Here is a 17,221-nt window from a genome sequence, read left to right on the forward strand (position 1 = left end):
GATTTGAATGTCATTGTGAACCTTTTTTTCCCGCAAACATTCTTTCTGAATTTAAAAGTAATCAAAGTAATCTAGTTTTTCAAAAGTATCTGATCTGATTACAATATTTCTGCTGGTAACGGATTACAGTTACCATTTAAGTAATCCCTTACATGTTATGTTAATGTAATCCGTTACTCCCCAACCCTGCCTACAGTAACCTACAGTGTAAAACATTGCCATTCAAACAGTGTTGAAAACAGAACATTCTGCTCCATTGTAAAGTGCAATTGTGCCAAAATATTTTAGCGCAACTAAGCACATTTCATTACCTTGTAAATTACACATAGGACCTGAAATCAAATGTTATTTGTCACATGCTTCCTAAACAACAGGTGTAGACTAACAGTGAAATGCTTACTTACAGGCCCTTCATAATGCAGAGGGAAAAAAATGAAATGATAGGCAAGTTATCGTTACTCATTGTTTTCCTATGTACACGGGGTACCAGAAATGTAGCATAACATAGGATGGTGACATTGGCGAATAGGGGAGGACACGACCCCCCCATCCTGGGAAAAATATGATTTGTCCCCCCCAATATATCACTGAAACATAACTATGTAATTTAAATAATATGAATAATACGCAATGAAAGCAATTGTGCTGATTATAGACACTTAATAGCTCGTTTTTAAGTTTCAAAAGATTGCGACCCCCCCCCCCACCCTTTGCCTCACAATGGTTTGATCCACTGCCAGTTCCTTAGCTTGCGAGGTAACGTAGAGGTCGTATCTACTGTCTGAAAGGCACTCAATGCACGTAACTGACGTGAGGTTAATCCAGTCAATCGCGCACACACACACACTAGCTGAATATGCAGAGCTAGCGCGCAAATATTAACTATTAAGCTAGCTAGTACCTATTCCATTTATGTGGCGTCGTCAAAGATGGAATCTTTGCTATCGTCAATTTATTCCAAGATCAGCATGCATATAAGTTAGTGCTTCAAAGTCCCTGTGATAAGGTTAGCGATAAACTGAACAGAACTACACTCTCTTCTACCATTGTTTTAAATATATTTAATGGTCTCGTTGCAAAAGCTAAATTGTCGCAAGGGAACTTTTATTTATATTGTATTTCACCTTTATTTAACCCGGGTAGCAAAGATTATAGCAAACACCACTGAATTGGTGCTCGCTAGCTTTGCAAATTCAGCTATTGTTAGAAGCCAGCCAATATGAAACAAACTATTAAAATTACAAAAGGTTGCAGCATATGTTGTGTAAATGGTGAAATCATACAGCTGTCAACTCTTGTCACTGCAATCCGTTTCACATTTGCTAGCTACCTTTTAGATCGAAGCCCATATAGAATGATAGAAGATAAGATGATAGAAGCCCATCTCCTACTGTAAATAACCTACATACTGTGTGTGTGTAGCCAACCAGGTAGAAAAAAGACGGACATCAGAGTATTTTTCAGCACACCAAAACGCAAAGTAAGAACCCTCGTAGCCTAATATCTCAAAGACTAGTTGATAAAATGTTCATAAGAAAGAAATGAAATTCTAATGGAAATGTTTCACAATGATGTCATTAGGCAGAGCAGGCAACAGATGGCACACAGACAGCAGAGTTGGGGACAGATATGCAGGGACAGGAAGTCTCAGGTAAGTTTGTTGAGTCTTTGTTTGGCAACATTATGAAAGGTTCTCAATTTTTTTTACTTGTAAAATAGGAACATAATTGGAAAATGCCATGGATACCCCCACTCTCAACTTAAACTGGTTACTGAACTAAGATTTGTTAAAGGCAATGGTATTGCTGTTGTGATTAGTTGTGTAGTTTTGGGTACCGGTAGTTAGGAGTACGGCAAACACCTTATTTCTTTGGTTCCTCAATATACATTTACCATATTAAACGTAGGCTATGTGTTACAGCACTACTTTTGGTGTCCCCCTCAGGAATTGCTCTTGAGAAAATGTAATGTAATTGTCCCCTCCAAAGTTGATATCAGATTTTCGCCCCTGGTCAGTTGTACAAATGAATGCAAGCATATGGATTCAGTCTCGGGGGTGTTAGGGTACAGCATAAAGACACGTTTCCCTTTTCAATGCAGTTCCCGGAATAGAAACGCTAGATGGCAACATTGGCATGTTTAACTCGTTTTTGACATTGCAAGTAAGACGATAGTCCTAGGTATGGCTTTTTAGTTCTGCTTTTACTAAACAAGGTGATAATATTAATATTACTATTTTTAATGTATGTATACGAAATCGATGCATTTTCACCAGGAATCAATGACCAATTTGCTTAGAAATTATGGTATGCTTACAATTAGGGTTCTTCGAATGTTTAGGAAGGTCATAATTTAAATCTCGAGATGATTTTCCACCCAAGAATGATGCATTATGATGCTTTCCAAAAGGTTCGCACATGCAGGCATATCATTGGCAGCATAGGTCAACAATCAAGAACCTTCTCCTGCTACTACAAAGACGTCATCATCATAAACATTTTCTTAAATTCATAATGAAAAAATCCCTCCCTTTAATCTGTCACTCGATCCCTCTCTCGCCACCTGGCGTTGCTACTGTCATGTTCTTTCCTCTTACAGCTTTGCGAAGGAATGCTTTTTTTTGTTGCTTGCATGCGTTCTATAAAAGATATTCCATGAACACTGGTTGTACCCGCGTAGGTTATCCTGCATGAATCCTAGCCTTTTGGGAGGGAGAATGAAGGTCGCTCCTGTGTAGGGTGTTCCTTTTACTACTATTCCCCCATCTCGCGTTCCTAGTGTGTGTCAGCCCATCTATCAGGGTGGATCAATGCTGGATTCTCTGCTTCATACAAACTCCTATCCGTTCTCTCGGCCCGCTACACTCGCTTGCCTCGTACCCGGGGGCGCATCTATCAGCATAGATAGCCCTGCGCTGGCTCCAAGCGGGCCTTGAGGTAGATATGCTGTAGTTTGGAATACTGCGGTTTGGACGGTCGCGTTGGAAATGCCGGTGGTGTAAAAAAAAGTCAAATTAATATTTTCCCTCGTCACACTGTTCTCGGCGGCTGCCAAGCTCGGTGGTTAGCGGCCTGTACACACAAAATGTCGACCAGAACGCCATTGCCCACTGTGAATGAGCGCGATACAGAGAATGTAAGTATCCAATGCATATTCTTTCCTATGGCCTATGTTTTTCTAATGACGATAGTATTTTTTGCCAAGTGTGTGTGGTGATGCGTGTGAATCATAATAATGCTAAAATTGGGCTTGTCAATGTAAACTATCGGTCTGCAAGCTAGCGTCATAGCCCGCTGGGGCAATGGGGATTTAGCTAACGTTACCCATCTTCTGCTAATGTCATTTTTTAACGTTAGCTCATTTGAAATCGTTCGTCGGATCAAATTTTACACATGCCATTGTAGACTATCGTAGTCTACACAGAAACATTCGTATTTGTAGTAGCTAGAATTGGGCCATGTCTGCGTGGAAGACTGCGTTCTAAATGATGCTTTCGGTTATCTATGTATGGATATCGTAGTCTACAAATCAGATACAATGTTGCCTTATGTGTCCGTCGGTTCTCGCTGATTATAACTACAGTTTACACGGTATTTCAATTTCTGGAGGAGACCGCTGTTAGAATGTGCCATAGCATAGGACAATTGCTATTGTTAGCCTACTGCAACATTAGATCTAGACCATGTCCCCTTATCGATGATGGCATGCAGTTCAAAAGCTGTGACTCAACTTTGAGATCATGGTAGGCCTATACGTGCGAGAAGAAATCCACCTCTTAGTGCCCTGAATGATCGTCTGTCGTACGGTCGTTGATGACAAATTGTGAATTATGCATTTTGCTCTGATTTTTAAGAAGATTAACATGGCTTTCAGGTAGTTGTTACAGGTAGGCCTAGTTGTTACATCAATTTTCTGACTTGCAATTTAATGAATTGTATATACCCGTTCATTCTTTAAGAATATAACTCATAAATGCCTCATGAGAGTTTAGTTCAACTGTCTTACACCCAAATATAAGCTATTCCTCCTGTTTGTAAACAATGTCATTGTTAAACACTATGAAAACATGGAACCATTATTTTGATCTCATGGATGGTCAGTCTGCTTCCACATAGCTGTATATGAATTTCCTCAGCAGATGTGTACCAAAACATTGCAAATATTGCTATGTTGTTGTAAATCACAGCTGGCCTGGTACATTTTGCATCCTCGAGCCATTCCGAGTGAACTGTTTCAATTACTCAATATTTTAGACAAAAACGGACGAATGTAACTAAGGCTAAGAATGTCAATGCAATGATCACAAGTCAGTCAAAACGTGGCTAATAAGCTAGCTAGCTTATCTATTTATGTAGCCATTTATTTGGCAAGCTAAGAACACGGAGCCTAACCCTTCCTGGCTACAGCTAGAGATTCAGGTGTCATTGTGTTAGCTGACCAGATCCGAACTTGAACGAATGTTATCCACAGTTGGCATATCTCTCATATCTTGTCGATCAAATGGGCGGACAGATAGACAAGTTCCCATTCAGTTGTCAAACCGTAGGTTGTGACCAATGATGTATATAAACCCTGGATTACTGATGCTATGTATTGGCCATTGACAGGCTTTGGAAGCCATATTTACACTCCCCAGTAGGCCAGTCCTCCATAGGAATGGATGGAATTCTACAATTTTTAAGTGAAATGTTTTTAAAGGCAAAATGACATTTAAGTTTTTTGTTTTGTGTGGACAGTAGCATTAGTAATCTCTAAAAATAACTTTAAGCAATTTCTATTTTTAATGTTGAGCTCACAATTTAAACATATGCATTAAGGTGTCTGTAATAGAATAAATGTGGCAATGTAGACATTTTATAAATGTGTTTCTATAGCTTCCAACATATATTTTTTTACAATGTTGGAGGAGTGCCAAGGAGGAGGCATGGTGTCATCAACACAGTGTGTGTATACATCATTGGTTAGGACAAGCATGCGTTGACATTTACGTTTAAGTCATTTAAATAGCGCTCTTATCCAGAACAACCCACAGGAGCAAATAAAGGTTAAGTGCCTTGCTAAAAGGCACATCGACAGATTTCTTTCCCCCTAGTCGTCTCAGGGATTCAAACCAGCAACTTTTCAGTTACTGGCCCAACTCTCTTAACCGCTAGGCTACCTGCCGCCCCTCAGGCATGCTGCAGAAGGGTGAGCAGGTTACTATTCGTTATCATTTGTCAGTGCAATTTTTGACGGCCAACTACAAGCTAAAAAGTTTCAGATGGCTTATCTACTGTTACCTCGTTAGATTTGACCTCCTCTCTCTCTGGCGAACATTAGTTGTTGAACTTGTTGTTGATATGCATAGGCAACTGAGGGTTACAGTAGCTAGCAAGAACTTCAATTCATTTATCCACTTAGCATATCGCTTGCGTTTGCAAATTCACTCTGGCTATCTACTCTGATTTCAGAGCACTAATGAATTTACGAACGCGCAACACCGGCTGAACATGGGCGGTGTCAGTAAACAGGCCAAAAAAGTTATAGTCACGAATGCTCTAGATAACATGTAAACAGCCTAGCTAATCATGGTCAGAGTGAGGTGTTCTCTCATTTGTGTCTGTAAGTAGCAAGCTAGCCAACTTTAACTTTAGCTAGGGTGCTTGGTTGCAGGCAAACTGCACAAAGACGAGTAGACTACAATTCCCATCGTTTATCAGTGCAATTTTGACGGCCAACTAGCTTAAACAGTTCATCTTGCTCTGGCTAGCATTAGTTGTGTAACTGAGGGAGAGAGAGCCTACCTTTTCATGGTTGTTTAATCAATAGAACTGTGAAGTTAACAAATGTAAGAAGACTCCTGTTGTAGTTATATATTTGCAGAAAACCATTCAGGTGTATTTTGTGGCTTTTGGCGAATGGTTTCTAATAATCTAAAGTTTCGATGTTGCTACTGCCTGTAAGCACAGACCAGTTCAAAGTGAATGATGGCTTGGACAAGCCAGATGCTTTTTTTTATTAGGTTTTATTTACTGCCGTGTTTTTATTAATTGTCCAAAAGCACGGCTGCTTTGATTCCTACTCTATATTGCTATAGAATTTTCACATGCTTTACTCTACGTCATTCCCAAACATTCTATGAAAATGACTAAGTGCTACCGTTACAGGTCAGCGCCATCTCGGAACAATCGCATATCAAATCTAGTCTTGTATACTATTGTCAATAATCCCTTACCTTTGATTATCTTCATCAGAAGGCACTTCCAGGAATCCCAGGTCCACAACAAATGTATTTTCGTTCGAAAAAGTTAATCCTTTATGTCCCAATAGCTTGTTGTTGTTAGCGCGTTCTGAAGGCTGCTCCAAAAGTACCGTCGTTCGCGGGACTTCTCTCTCAACAAAATGCATTTTTCTTTTATTTAGGTTCGTTCAAACGTTGTATAACATAAATCTTTAGGGCCTTTTTCAACCAGAGCTCCAATAACATTCAAGGGGGACGATTGCATTGTCTTTCTAAACGTTTCGAAAGGGGAGGGTAGCCAGGGGCGCCGGCGTCATAATGGTGATGGCCCTCATGTGACCACGTTCCACAGACTCTCATTCTGTCAGTTTTCACAGTAGAAGGCTCAAACCACTTTGTAAAGACTGGGGACATCTAGTGGAAGCAATAGGAAGTGCTCAATGAACCATAGCTCACGGTGTGATTTATAGGCAAAGTGATGAAGTTGAGTCCGCAATTCAGAATTCCACATCCTGTTACGATCTGTCTCTGGGTTTTGACTGCCATGTAAGTTCTGTTATACTCAGACACCATTCAAACAGTTTTAGAAACTTTAGGGTGTTTTCTATCCAAAAGTATTAATTAAATGCATATCCTAGCTTCTGAATTTGAGTAGGAGGCCGTTTAAAATGGGCATTAATTTTTTGCAAAAATCGCTGTAGCGCCCCCTATCCTAGGCGACCGTCAAGAGGTTAACTTCTGGGCCACATCCTGACTGATGGCAGCCCATTCTTGCATAATCAATGCTTGGAGTTTGTCAGAATTTGTGGGTTTTTGTTTGTCCATTGACCACAAGTTCTCAGTGGGTTTAAGGTCTGGGGAGTTTCCTGGCCATGGACCCAAAATATTTGTTCCCTGAGCCACTTAGTTATCACTTTTGCCTTATGGCAAGGTGCTCCATCATGCTGGAAAAGGTATTGTTCGTCACCAAACTGTTCCTGGATGGTTGGGAGAAGTTGCTGTCGGAGGATGTGTTGGTACCATTCTTTATTCATGGCTGTGTTCTTAGGCAAAATTGTGAGTGAGCCCAATCCCTTGGCTGAGAAGCAACCCCACACATGAATGGTCTCAGGATGCTTTACTGTTGGCATGACACAGGACTGATGGAAGCGCTCACCTTGTCTTCTCCGGACAAGCTTTTTTCCGGATGCCCCATACAATCGGAAAGGGGATTCATCAGAGAAAATGACTTTACCCCAGTCCTCAGCAGTCCAATCCCTGTACCTTTTGCAGAATATCTGTCTGTCCCTGATGTTTTTCCTGGAGAGAGGTGGCTTCTTTGCTGCCCTTCTTAACACCAGGCCATCCTCCAAAAGTCTTCGTCTTACTGTGCGTGCAGATGCACTCGCACCTGCCTGCTGCCGTTCCTGAGCAAGCTCTGTACTGCTGGTGCCCCAATCCCGCAGCTGAATCAACTTTAGGAGATGGTCTTGGCACTTGCTGGACTTTCTTGGGCGCCCTGAAGCCATCTTCACAACAATTGAACTGCTCTCCTTGAAGTTCTTGATGATCCGATAAATGGTTGATTTAGGTGCAATCTTACTGTCAGCAATATCCTTGCCTGTGAAGCCCTTTTTGTGCAAAGCAAAGATGACGGCACGTGTTTCCTTGCAGGTAACCATGGTTGACAGAGGAAAAACAGTGATTCCAAGCACCACCCTCCTTTTGAAGCTTCGTCTGTTATTCAAACTCAATCAGCATGATAGAGTGATCTCCAGCCTTGTCCTCGTCAACACTCACACCTGTGTTAACGAGAGAATCACTGACATGATGTCAGCTGGTCCTTTTGTGGCAGGGCTGAAATGCAGTGGAAATGTTTTTTGTGATTCAGTACATTTGCATGGCAATGAGGGACTTTGCAATTAATTGCAATTCATCTGGTCACTCTACATAACATTTTGGAGTATATGCAAATTGCCATCATACAAACTGAGGCAGCAGACTTTGTGAAAATTAATATTTGTGTCATTCTCAAAACTTTTGGCCACGACTGTACACATGAAAACATCAAATTACCCAGGGAACTAACTTCACTCGGAGATGCACAATAACGTTCAAAGTGGGTGGATCTTTCCTTTTAGGCCTTCTGAATAGTAGACTGACTTGTGAGAGTAAAGGTATTGTGGAGATTTTCTAAACTTTCAGAACCATACTGTCATTCTTTTGGAATGTCACATGACACAGTGGTTGTCAAATCAATTGGTGTGGTTTAACATTCGATCTAATAGGCCTACAACTGGTATCGATCCACCTAGACTGGGTCAGCAATATCTGTGGACTGCTTTTGGGCATAATTAATTTGGATTAGGGCTGGGCGGTATACCAAATTTTATGATATACTGGTATTGTTGCAGGGACCGGTTTTGGTTTTTACTTTGCCTTCTACACCGGTATTTGAATGTTTGTTAAATGTGATACGCCATGTGTAATGTCAATTTTTATAGTTTACTTCGCTACTTGAGTCATCTCTCTCCGTGCCACTTTCCACACAGACCTAGCCACGCCCCTGTCACTCAAGCATCTCATTTGACATTCCTCAACCAGGAAACACTTGCATCCAGTCTGCAGGGTCAATGCAACACATGCAACAATGTTGATGAAAACAATGCTGTTTTCACTTTGCTTCTTTATTAATATAAATCCACTAGCATTCTATAATGACACTAAAGGTTTGTGTTTCTTACATCAGCAAACAGCTAGTTTGTTTTTTCTTAGCAAATTACCCTAAATCTTGAGACACTAATTGTTAGACGCTAATGCCCATAGCTAACTAGCCCATAGCTAACAATGTACTGAGTAAGAGCAAACATAGCTAGCTAATACAGCCTGATAATACAAGTGATGATGTAGACCTAAATCAGCATGTTGTTTGTGCAACAGTATCTTCTCAATCAGAGGAATATGCAATGCAAGAATATGTTATCTACATGAAGTAGCTAAGAGAAAACAACATGCAATGTAGCCAAAGCTTATTGGGTCCCCTAGGAAACACCTATCAACACTTTAGTTCCTACTATGTCATAATTACTTCTCCCTGGCATTTTTAATTTGTCATCTCAAACAACACTGTATTCAAAGTGCCCACTATTATATTCTAACTATTAGAATTAGAATAGTCATTTTATTTCCATGATTTCAACAGTTTTGCTCTAATTAGCAAGTCAAATTGCAATTGCAACATTTGGTTAAAAATAAGTCCTTGATGATTTGCCCAAATCGTGCAGCCCTACGTGGTAGTGTGGAAATTCTCTCAATTGAGCAGTGGTGTAAAGATACTTTCAAGTACTACTTAAGTTGTTTTTTTGTTGGTATCTGTCCTTTACTATTTTTGTTTTTGACTACTTTTACTTCACTATATTCCTAAAGAAAATACTGTACTTTTTACTCCATGCATTTTCCCTGACACCTAAAAGTACTCGTTACGTTTTGAATGCAAGCAGGACAGGAAATGGTCCAATTCACTCACTTGTCGAACATCCCTGGTCATCTACTGCCTCTGATGTGGAGGACTCACTTGTTTGTAAATTGTGTTGGAGTGTGCCCCTGGCTATCCGTAAATAAAAAAAGAACAAGAAAATGGTGCTGGTTTGAAATTATTTATACTTTTACTTTTGATACTTTAAGTATATTTAAAACCAAATACTTTTACTCAAGTAGTATTTTACTGGGTGACTTTTACTTGAGTAATTTTCTATTACTTTTACTCAAGTATGACAATTGGGTACTTTTTCCACCACTGCAATTGAGTGCAGGAAATGCAGCAATGATTAAAGTGCTGAAATTTGTTTTGGTTGACTTGAACAGTATAAAACAATCAGAATGGAGAAAGACTCATTGAAATCACTTAGAATGTATGTGTTGCTACCCTAGGATCACTCACTACTCATAAAGCAAATGTAGAACATTTTTTTTTTTTTTTTAATACCGTGATATAATATTTTAGCCATATCGACCAGCCCTAATTTGGATACAAAATCTCTTTAGTCAACCATCAGTGGGCCACCCAAAAATGTATTTAGCAAATGCATCCCTTGACATTTTCACAAGCAAATAGGCCAAACCCCTGATTGCTGTGGTCTATGCACTGCTCATTGAATGAATGACATTCCATTCCATGAGCGCCACATGACTACATTTTTTTGTTTTGTTGTGAAGCTATACCTCACTTCCATTATTATATTGTCTGTCTCTAGTCTGCTTATTGCCTCAATACAAGATAGATTTAATGGCTGACTAATGAAATAAGTTAATACATTTAAGCATGGCATGCCACATGGAAAAGTTAAGTGCTATTGCCCTTTCTCTGAGGTATTGATCCATGCTGTCAGGAGGGAATGATATATTAGTAGTAGGCTACAGTAGTTCTGAAGCACAGTGCATTCTTCGACACAGCTTTGTTGTTTGTGTTGCTATCATTACATATTCATTTCTTGGGACTAAGGCGGGTAAGAATTTCATCCTTGAAATACACATTCATTTCCTACATTGAGGTAAGCTAATGTTGAAAAGGCAGGCATCAAAAGCATAGTTTCTCTTGACAGCTATCACGTTTCAGTTCTGTGTTATGTTTGAAATTACCAGCTTATGTCTGGGGAAAGCCAATTGAAAAAGGGAAAGAAGTGCTTTAATTCATTTCTGATTCCAGAACGAGTTGTTTGTCAACTTACTGTAAAATACTGCACTGAAAGAAAATTAGTTTTGAAGACATGCAAGTTGACAGAACTGGGTCCTCTTTCCTCTTAACTGCAGTAGCAGGGCCGATTTCCATAACAATCCAGTTAAGTGCCCTATTACTAGACATTGTGTAATGCTGAAAAATAAATTGCAAATCAATGTCTTTGAATATTATTGAATGTTCAGCATAATAGTAGGCTAATGATTAGTACCTTGATGTTGCTGTTGAAAGAATCAGGGCACTGTTCTATGTAGTGAAATGTGAATTCCTAAAGGAAATTATAACTGTTCAAGACTGCTTGGAATAAGTTTAGGGGGCATTTGCTTTTTGTCTGTGTTAAATCTTCTAGGAGAGCCTGTATTAGAGTAATGTGATTTAAATGCAGGTGAAAAGGCTCTTGGACCTGTGTTGATGAATATCTGACTGCAACTTGTCTGGGCCAGGTAAAGTAGCTTGACTGGCTTCAATACTCACCCCCCCCACATTGATTCAATGTAACGAATAAACTTGTGTGCCCTGCATTTGCCAAATATCTGCCTCTCTCCACATATTAAAAGGTATATATTGAGATGGAAATAACCTCATAAAATATTTATCAAAAGCAGGACAGCGTTGGTAAGAATTGACAAATGTGTTTTTAAAGTCCAAGGGCTTCATCATTTTGTATCACTTTATGGTATGTATAAAGTTACTTACTGTCTATAAATGTAACCTTTGGTCTTACAACACAAATTATGATCATAAATTAGAAGAAAATTAACCTCCTGGGGGGGTAAAGGTTGCCATTTTGCATCAGATTGGCATAAAGAGAACTTCCATGTTGTGTAGTTTTAGGATGACTATCTTGCCTCTGCTGACGTCAGACCGCCCATTGTTGCTGCAGGCAATGCACTACTACTAACAGCCCTCAGGCTGTAAGGAACCAGTAACTCTCCCCGTAAAGAAAGTGAGAGGGAAAGAGAGAGGAGTTCACTGAAGCTTACCATATTACTGCTTGGCCTTTCAACCGGCCCAACAATTGCATAACAAGCGTCAAGGAGTGAGGCTTTCTAAGAGGCGCGCCAGGGGGGCGGGCTAATGTACCTTTCTGGAATGCTGTGTCCAGGCAGTGCGCTCATTGTCACACAAATGCTGGAATTTTAGTGGTGTCATCGCTGTTTGTAAAAAGCACCACAGAAAGAGCCTCTGGTGCACCTACCTGCTTCCCAGGAAAGGAAACCGAATCCACTGTTGGCAGACAGAGAAGTGACTCCTCGGTTATTTTCACTGCGGTCATCTGGATAGCATGAAAATAACATAAAACCATTAACAGGTATTCATATGTTTATTAAGTGTACGGTTTGTCAAGAAGTCTTTACATTGACTGGTTATCTGAATGAAGTTCTTTCCCTGGGATAGGCCGATAACAACCACGCTAAATAATTCCTTCTCTAGTAAGCCAAGGAAAGGGGGATACCTAGTCAGTTATACGACTGAATGCATTCAACTGAAATGTGTTTTCCGCATTTAACCCAACCCCTCTGAATCCGAGAGGTGCGGGGGGCTGCCATAATCCACGTCTTCGGGGAACAGTGGGTTAACTGCCTTGCTTAGGGGTAGAACGACAGATTTTTACCTTGTTAACCTTTTGGTTAAAAAGATTGACTCATAACTAGGGTTGCAAAGGGTCAGACACTTTCTGGTAAATTTCTGGAATTTGGGGAATTTTGCTTCAATTCATCAAATGTAGCTTATAACGGTGAACCTTATGGCATATTTTGGTTAAACTCTCCCCAATTCAATGGAATTGCAACCCTCTGCATGTACAGTGCATTCTTCCATCACATGTACAGCTGATTCTCAAGATCTTGCATACTAATGAGATGCTATTGAGCCCACACTACTATACTGTCTGAGCCAAGGACTACATGCTTTCTGGTAAGTTTTGAATGGTGAATCTATTTTATGACATACATTATTTTTTTTTGTTAACTAGTAAATAGTAGCCTACAAAGTGTGTTTTTAAATTTCTAACTTGTTACAATTTCTGCTAGTTGGTAGCAAAAACTGTGGGTTTTAGCTTGCTTGAACCTGAGTGTTAATTCACCTGTTTCCATACATGTTCCATTTTAAAACATTTATCTTACAAAGGAGTTGTTTAATCTAAGTGCTTAACTATTTATCTGTACATGGAATTGTAATTTAATTTTTTACTCTTTTTCTAATCTTTACAGGAAAATGCCACAGGCACTATCTGATGTGTGGAGACATTTCACTGCAGATAATGTAGAAGGAACAGCTGTGTACATTTGCAAATACTGTGCCAAATCATATGTGAAGAATGCAACAAAGATGCAGAATCATCTGGCCAAGTGCATAAAGTTCCCTCAGCGCTCACAACAAGCAACCTCTGACAAAAGGCCCTCTACTTCTATTCGAGTTTAAAATGATGAATCAGACATCTTATCGATAGCAACAGCTCATGGTCCTCCTGGAATCAGAAGTTGTTTTTGACTCATTAGAGGAACGTAGTCAGAAATGCTGATGAATATCTTGCTCGAGCTGTATATGCAACTGGTTCACCTCTGATGCTCACAGGCAATGTGTATTGGAAGAGATTTCTGAATGTTCTTCACCCAGCATACACCTCTCCAACCAGACATGCTTTATCTACTCATTTGCTGGATGCAGAGTTCAATAGAGTTCAAGTGAAGGCCAAGCAAATCATTGAGAAAGGAGACTGTATTGCAATAATCTGATGGGTGGTCGAATGTTCATGGGCAAGGAATAATTAACTACATCTCCACCCCTCAACCAGTATTCTACAAGAGCACAGACACAAGGGACAACAGACACACCGGTCTCTACATTGCAGATGAGCTGAGGGCAGTCATCAATGACCTTGGACCACAGAAGGTATTTGCACTGGTGACAGACAATGCTGCGAACATGAAGGCTGCTTGTTCTAAAGTGAGATTAAACTGTTGATTTACTTACTTTATTGTTGGTGTGATTATCTGAACCAGTCCATTTCTGGTTCACATCACACCCATTGGCTGTGCTGCTCATGCTTTGAATCTGCTCCTAACGGACATCAGACCACTGAAAACAATGGATACACTCTACAAGAGAGCCATGGAAATGGATAGGTATGTGAAGGGTCAAGTGACAGCAGTAATCTACCTCACCAAGCAAAGTGAGACGAATAAGAGCACCACATTGAAGTTGCCCAGCAACACCCGTTGGGGTGGTGTTGTCATATTTGACAGACTCCTGGAGGGGAAGGAGTCTCTCCAAGAAATGGCCATATCATAGTCTGCCGATTATGGACAGCCCCATCAATAGGATCCTCCTGGAGGATGTATTTTGTGAGTGGTAAGCAGCCTGAAACTCCTGAACCGTGTAGCAGTAGCCATTGCACGGATTGAGGGAGACAATGCCATCCTGTCTGATGTTCAGACTCTGCTTGCAGATGTAAGAGAAGAAATCCATACTGCTCTGCCCACTTCAGTTGCTCCAAGCAGAAGAAACTACAGTTCTGAAATGCATCAAAAAGCGTGAAGACTTCTGCCTGAAGCCCATACATGCCGCAGCATACATGTTGGACCCCAAGTATTCTGGCAAGAGCATCCTGTCTAGTGCAGAGATCAACATGGCCTATGGTGTCATCACTACTGTGTCTCACCACCTTGGCCTGGATAAGGGCAAGGTTCTTGGCAGTCTGGTGAAGTACACTTCCAAGCAAGGGCTTTGGGATGGAGATGGAGATGCAATTTAGTCGTGCCAACATATCTCATCAGCCACCTGGTGGAAGGGACTTTATGGATCTGAGGCTGTTTCCCCTGTTGCCTCCATCATCCTCCAAATCCCACCAACTTCATCCACCTCAGAGCGCAACGGGTCCTTGTTTAGGAACACACACACCAAAGCACGCAACAGGCTGACCAACAAGGGTTGAAAAATTGGTTGCCATCCGGGCAAATTTTAGGCTTTTTGAGCCTGACAATGAGCCAACCTCAACTAGGTTGGAAAGTGACCGTGAAGATGATGCCTCAGTGTCTTATGTTCAAGAGGTGGACATTGAGGAGGTCCAGGGAGAAGATATGGAAGACAACCAAAGCTTTTGTTTCTAGACTATAATTTCACAGATGTATGTTGAAAATGTTTTTGGGAGATGCGATGGATCATTTAATATTCCCTTTCTTTTGTTGTTCAGTGAAATCATCCCATGTGAAGAGTCAACTCATTTAAAGTTCAATTTGTAACTAACTAGCTTTTTTTTATTTCTATTGGAAGGATTTAATCATTTGCAATTATGTCTACTTATGATAAGGTAAAAGGTTTATGTTTCTGTCTCCATATGATATGGTAAATATAGCCAATGCAAAAGGTATCTACATTAAAATGGTATTAATATTAATTTGCATATATTTCCGTTAATTCCCACAGAAAGTTTCCACCTCTGAATATTCCCCAAAATGTGCAACCCTACTCATAACCTCTTTGTGAAGAGAACATGGCTCTCAGTGGACATCAAAGTATGGCTAACTTTCTACAGCGCCTTTCATATTAAATTACCCTTGGTCAGCTTAGTTCACACAGAATAGTCCCCTTGGAATGAATCATAAACAGACTTTTCTTGAAAAATAACTAATGCATTTCATTTCTCAAACAACACATCAGTCAATGGCCCTGACTCGTAAGGGTGAAGCAAGAAAAGGAACGGTCCATGGGTGTCCTGTAAATGTGTTTACGATTGACAGTATGCATCCACTCCGCGCCCTGTTCCATTTAGATTACATTTGATCCGTAGCAGAGTCACCTTGCAACCCTGTGGCACATATGGCAACGTTTATAGCTAGTGCCCGCAAGGAACCAGCAATGGTCGATACAGATCATCTTTGGCGCTGCATAAACACAAGTGTTGCGTACACTTACTAGCAGCCAATGGCAGCTCACTTGGATGGAAACATAAATAATCTAGTCAAGTTTATTCACTTCAGCAGGTAATAAAGCTCAGTGGTTCTGGTATACTTATGCAAATTTCCAGTCCCTAATTAACATAAGTCGTAAAGCTAATTGCATCACAGCTCATTGCGTCTGCCTCCCAGTGTCAATGTTGCATTTGCATATCTCCCTAGTAGCTAAAGGAGGAAACTAATTGATACGATAATACCAAAATGAAGAGCAGAAAAAGATGACCCTAAGTGCAGCAGATGATACAGCCCACATGCAACTCCAGTGGAACTCTAGCTTTTGGAAAGTCTCTGTGCCCACAAACCAGACAAGTCAGTAGCTATGTCTGTGATCTGTGAGAGAAACTAATCAAGAGGTTCATAACGAATGCCCAGATACAAGTGGCAACAGCTGCTCTTATAGTCAGATGCTATGCAATACCGGTCCCAGTTTTCTGTCATTCTGCATGGTTGGACAGCTTATCGATGGGACCGCGAAGTCTGATGCCATTGTAGCATGCCTGCATTACGTCCTCAACCATGTTGATCATCAAAATTGACCACGTTTGAGGTTTGCGCTGGGGCAGTTGACTGGGTTCATTTGATCAACGCTTCCCTCAGGGCCAAGGCAAGGAAGAAGAGAATGTTGGTGAAATTACATAATTGGAGTTTCCCCTACAGACATTTGTGCTCTAGATGACATGAATGAGGTAAGGGAAGGTATCTGCTTTCAAGCTCGGGAGGAATTGGTAAATTTAATTCAGTTTCCGACTTTTGTGAAGCATCACTGTCAAAATGAGCACAGGTAATAAGCTGATATGCAACCCTTGTGTGGTTTTGATATTGTTCAACAAGACTATATTCCTTCTCAAAATGTCCTTGAGTTCAGAGGTCAACAGATGTACAGTATATAGATATTCTGTTTCAAATGATTGTTTTACTGAAAGTCATGAGGGTCAAACCATATTAGTTCCCATAGGAGTTCTTGAAGTAGTCCCTTTTCAGATACATTTATTTGAATCTGAGTCTCACTTTTCCACACTGGACAATAGATTTTCAAAACTTTGATTCTGAAATCCCCAAGAGGTGGAAACGAATAAAAAGCAGCGCCAAAGTCAATCGACCTGACAAAGCTTCCTCAGTAGCTTAGATAAACTTCTCTTGCCCTCACAATGACCTTCAGTCTGTTCCCGTTAGTCGAGCCTCTGCACTAGGTGGATGTTGATTTTTATGAGGTAATTCCTCAGCGCTCTAGCCCTCTGTCGTGTTTTGTGCGAGACAAACCCTGGCAGTGAAAGGGAAGTGAGTCCACAGCTGGAGTGAGTCCCATGCCGTTGTTTCATTCATTCAGAC

At 40.5% G+C, this 17,221-nt stretch overlaps 1 protein-coding gene across 7 annotated transcripts in view; it reads left to right on the top strand.

The window, feature by feature from the left end:
* Positions 1-2,531: 2,531 nt before the first annotated feature.
* Positions 2,532-17,221, top strand: part of LOC100286710 (serine/threonine-protein kinase MARK1) — an 87,955-nt gene continuing 73,265 nt past the window's right edge. For 4 of the 7 annotated variants that reach the window (XM_014131218.2, XM_014131220.2, XM_014131222.2 and 1 more), the window contains exon 1: positions 2,532-3,135. In XM_014131218.2, coding sequence (XP_013986693.1) covers positions 3,085-3,135 — 51 coding nt within the window. In that variant the 5' untranslated portion in view covers positions 2,532-3,084. Of the gene's footprint in view, positions 3,136-11,905; positions 12,247-17,221 lie in introns of those variants that run through there. The other 3 variants (XM_014131221.2, XM_014131223.2, XM_045691303.1) reach the window with 2 other exon arrangements.

This window comes from Salmo salar, chromosome ssa12 (assembly GCF_905237065.1).
Source record: "Salmo salar chromosome ssa12, Ssal_v3.1, whole genome shotgun sequence".
Classification (NCBI taxonomy): domain Eukaryota; kingdom Metazoa; phylum Chordata; class Actinopteri; order Salmoniformes; family Salmonidae; genus Salmo; species Salmo salar.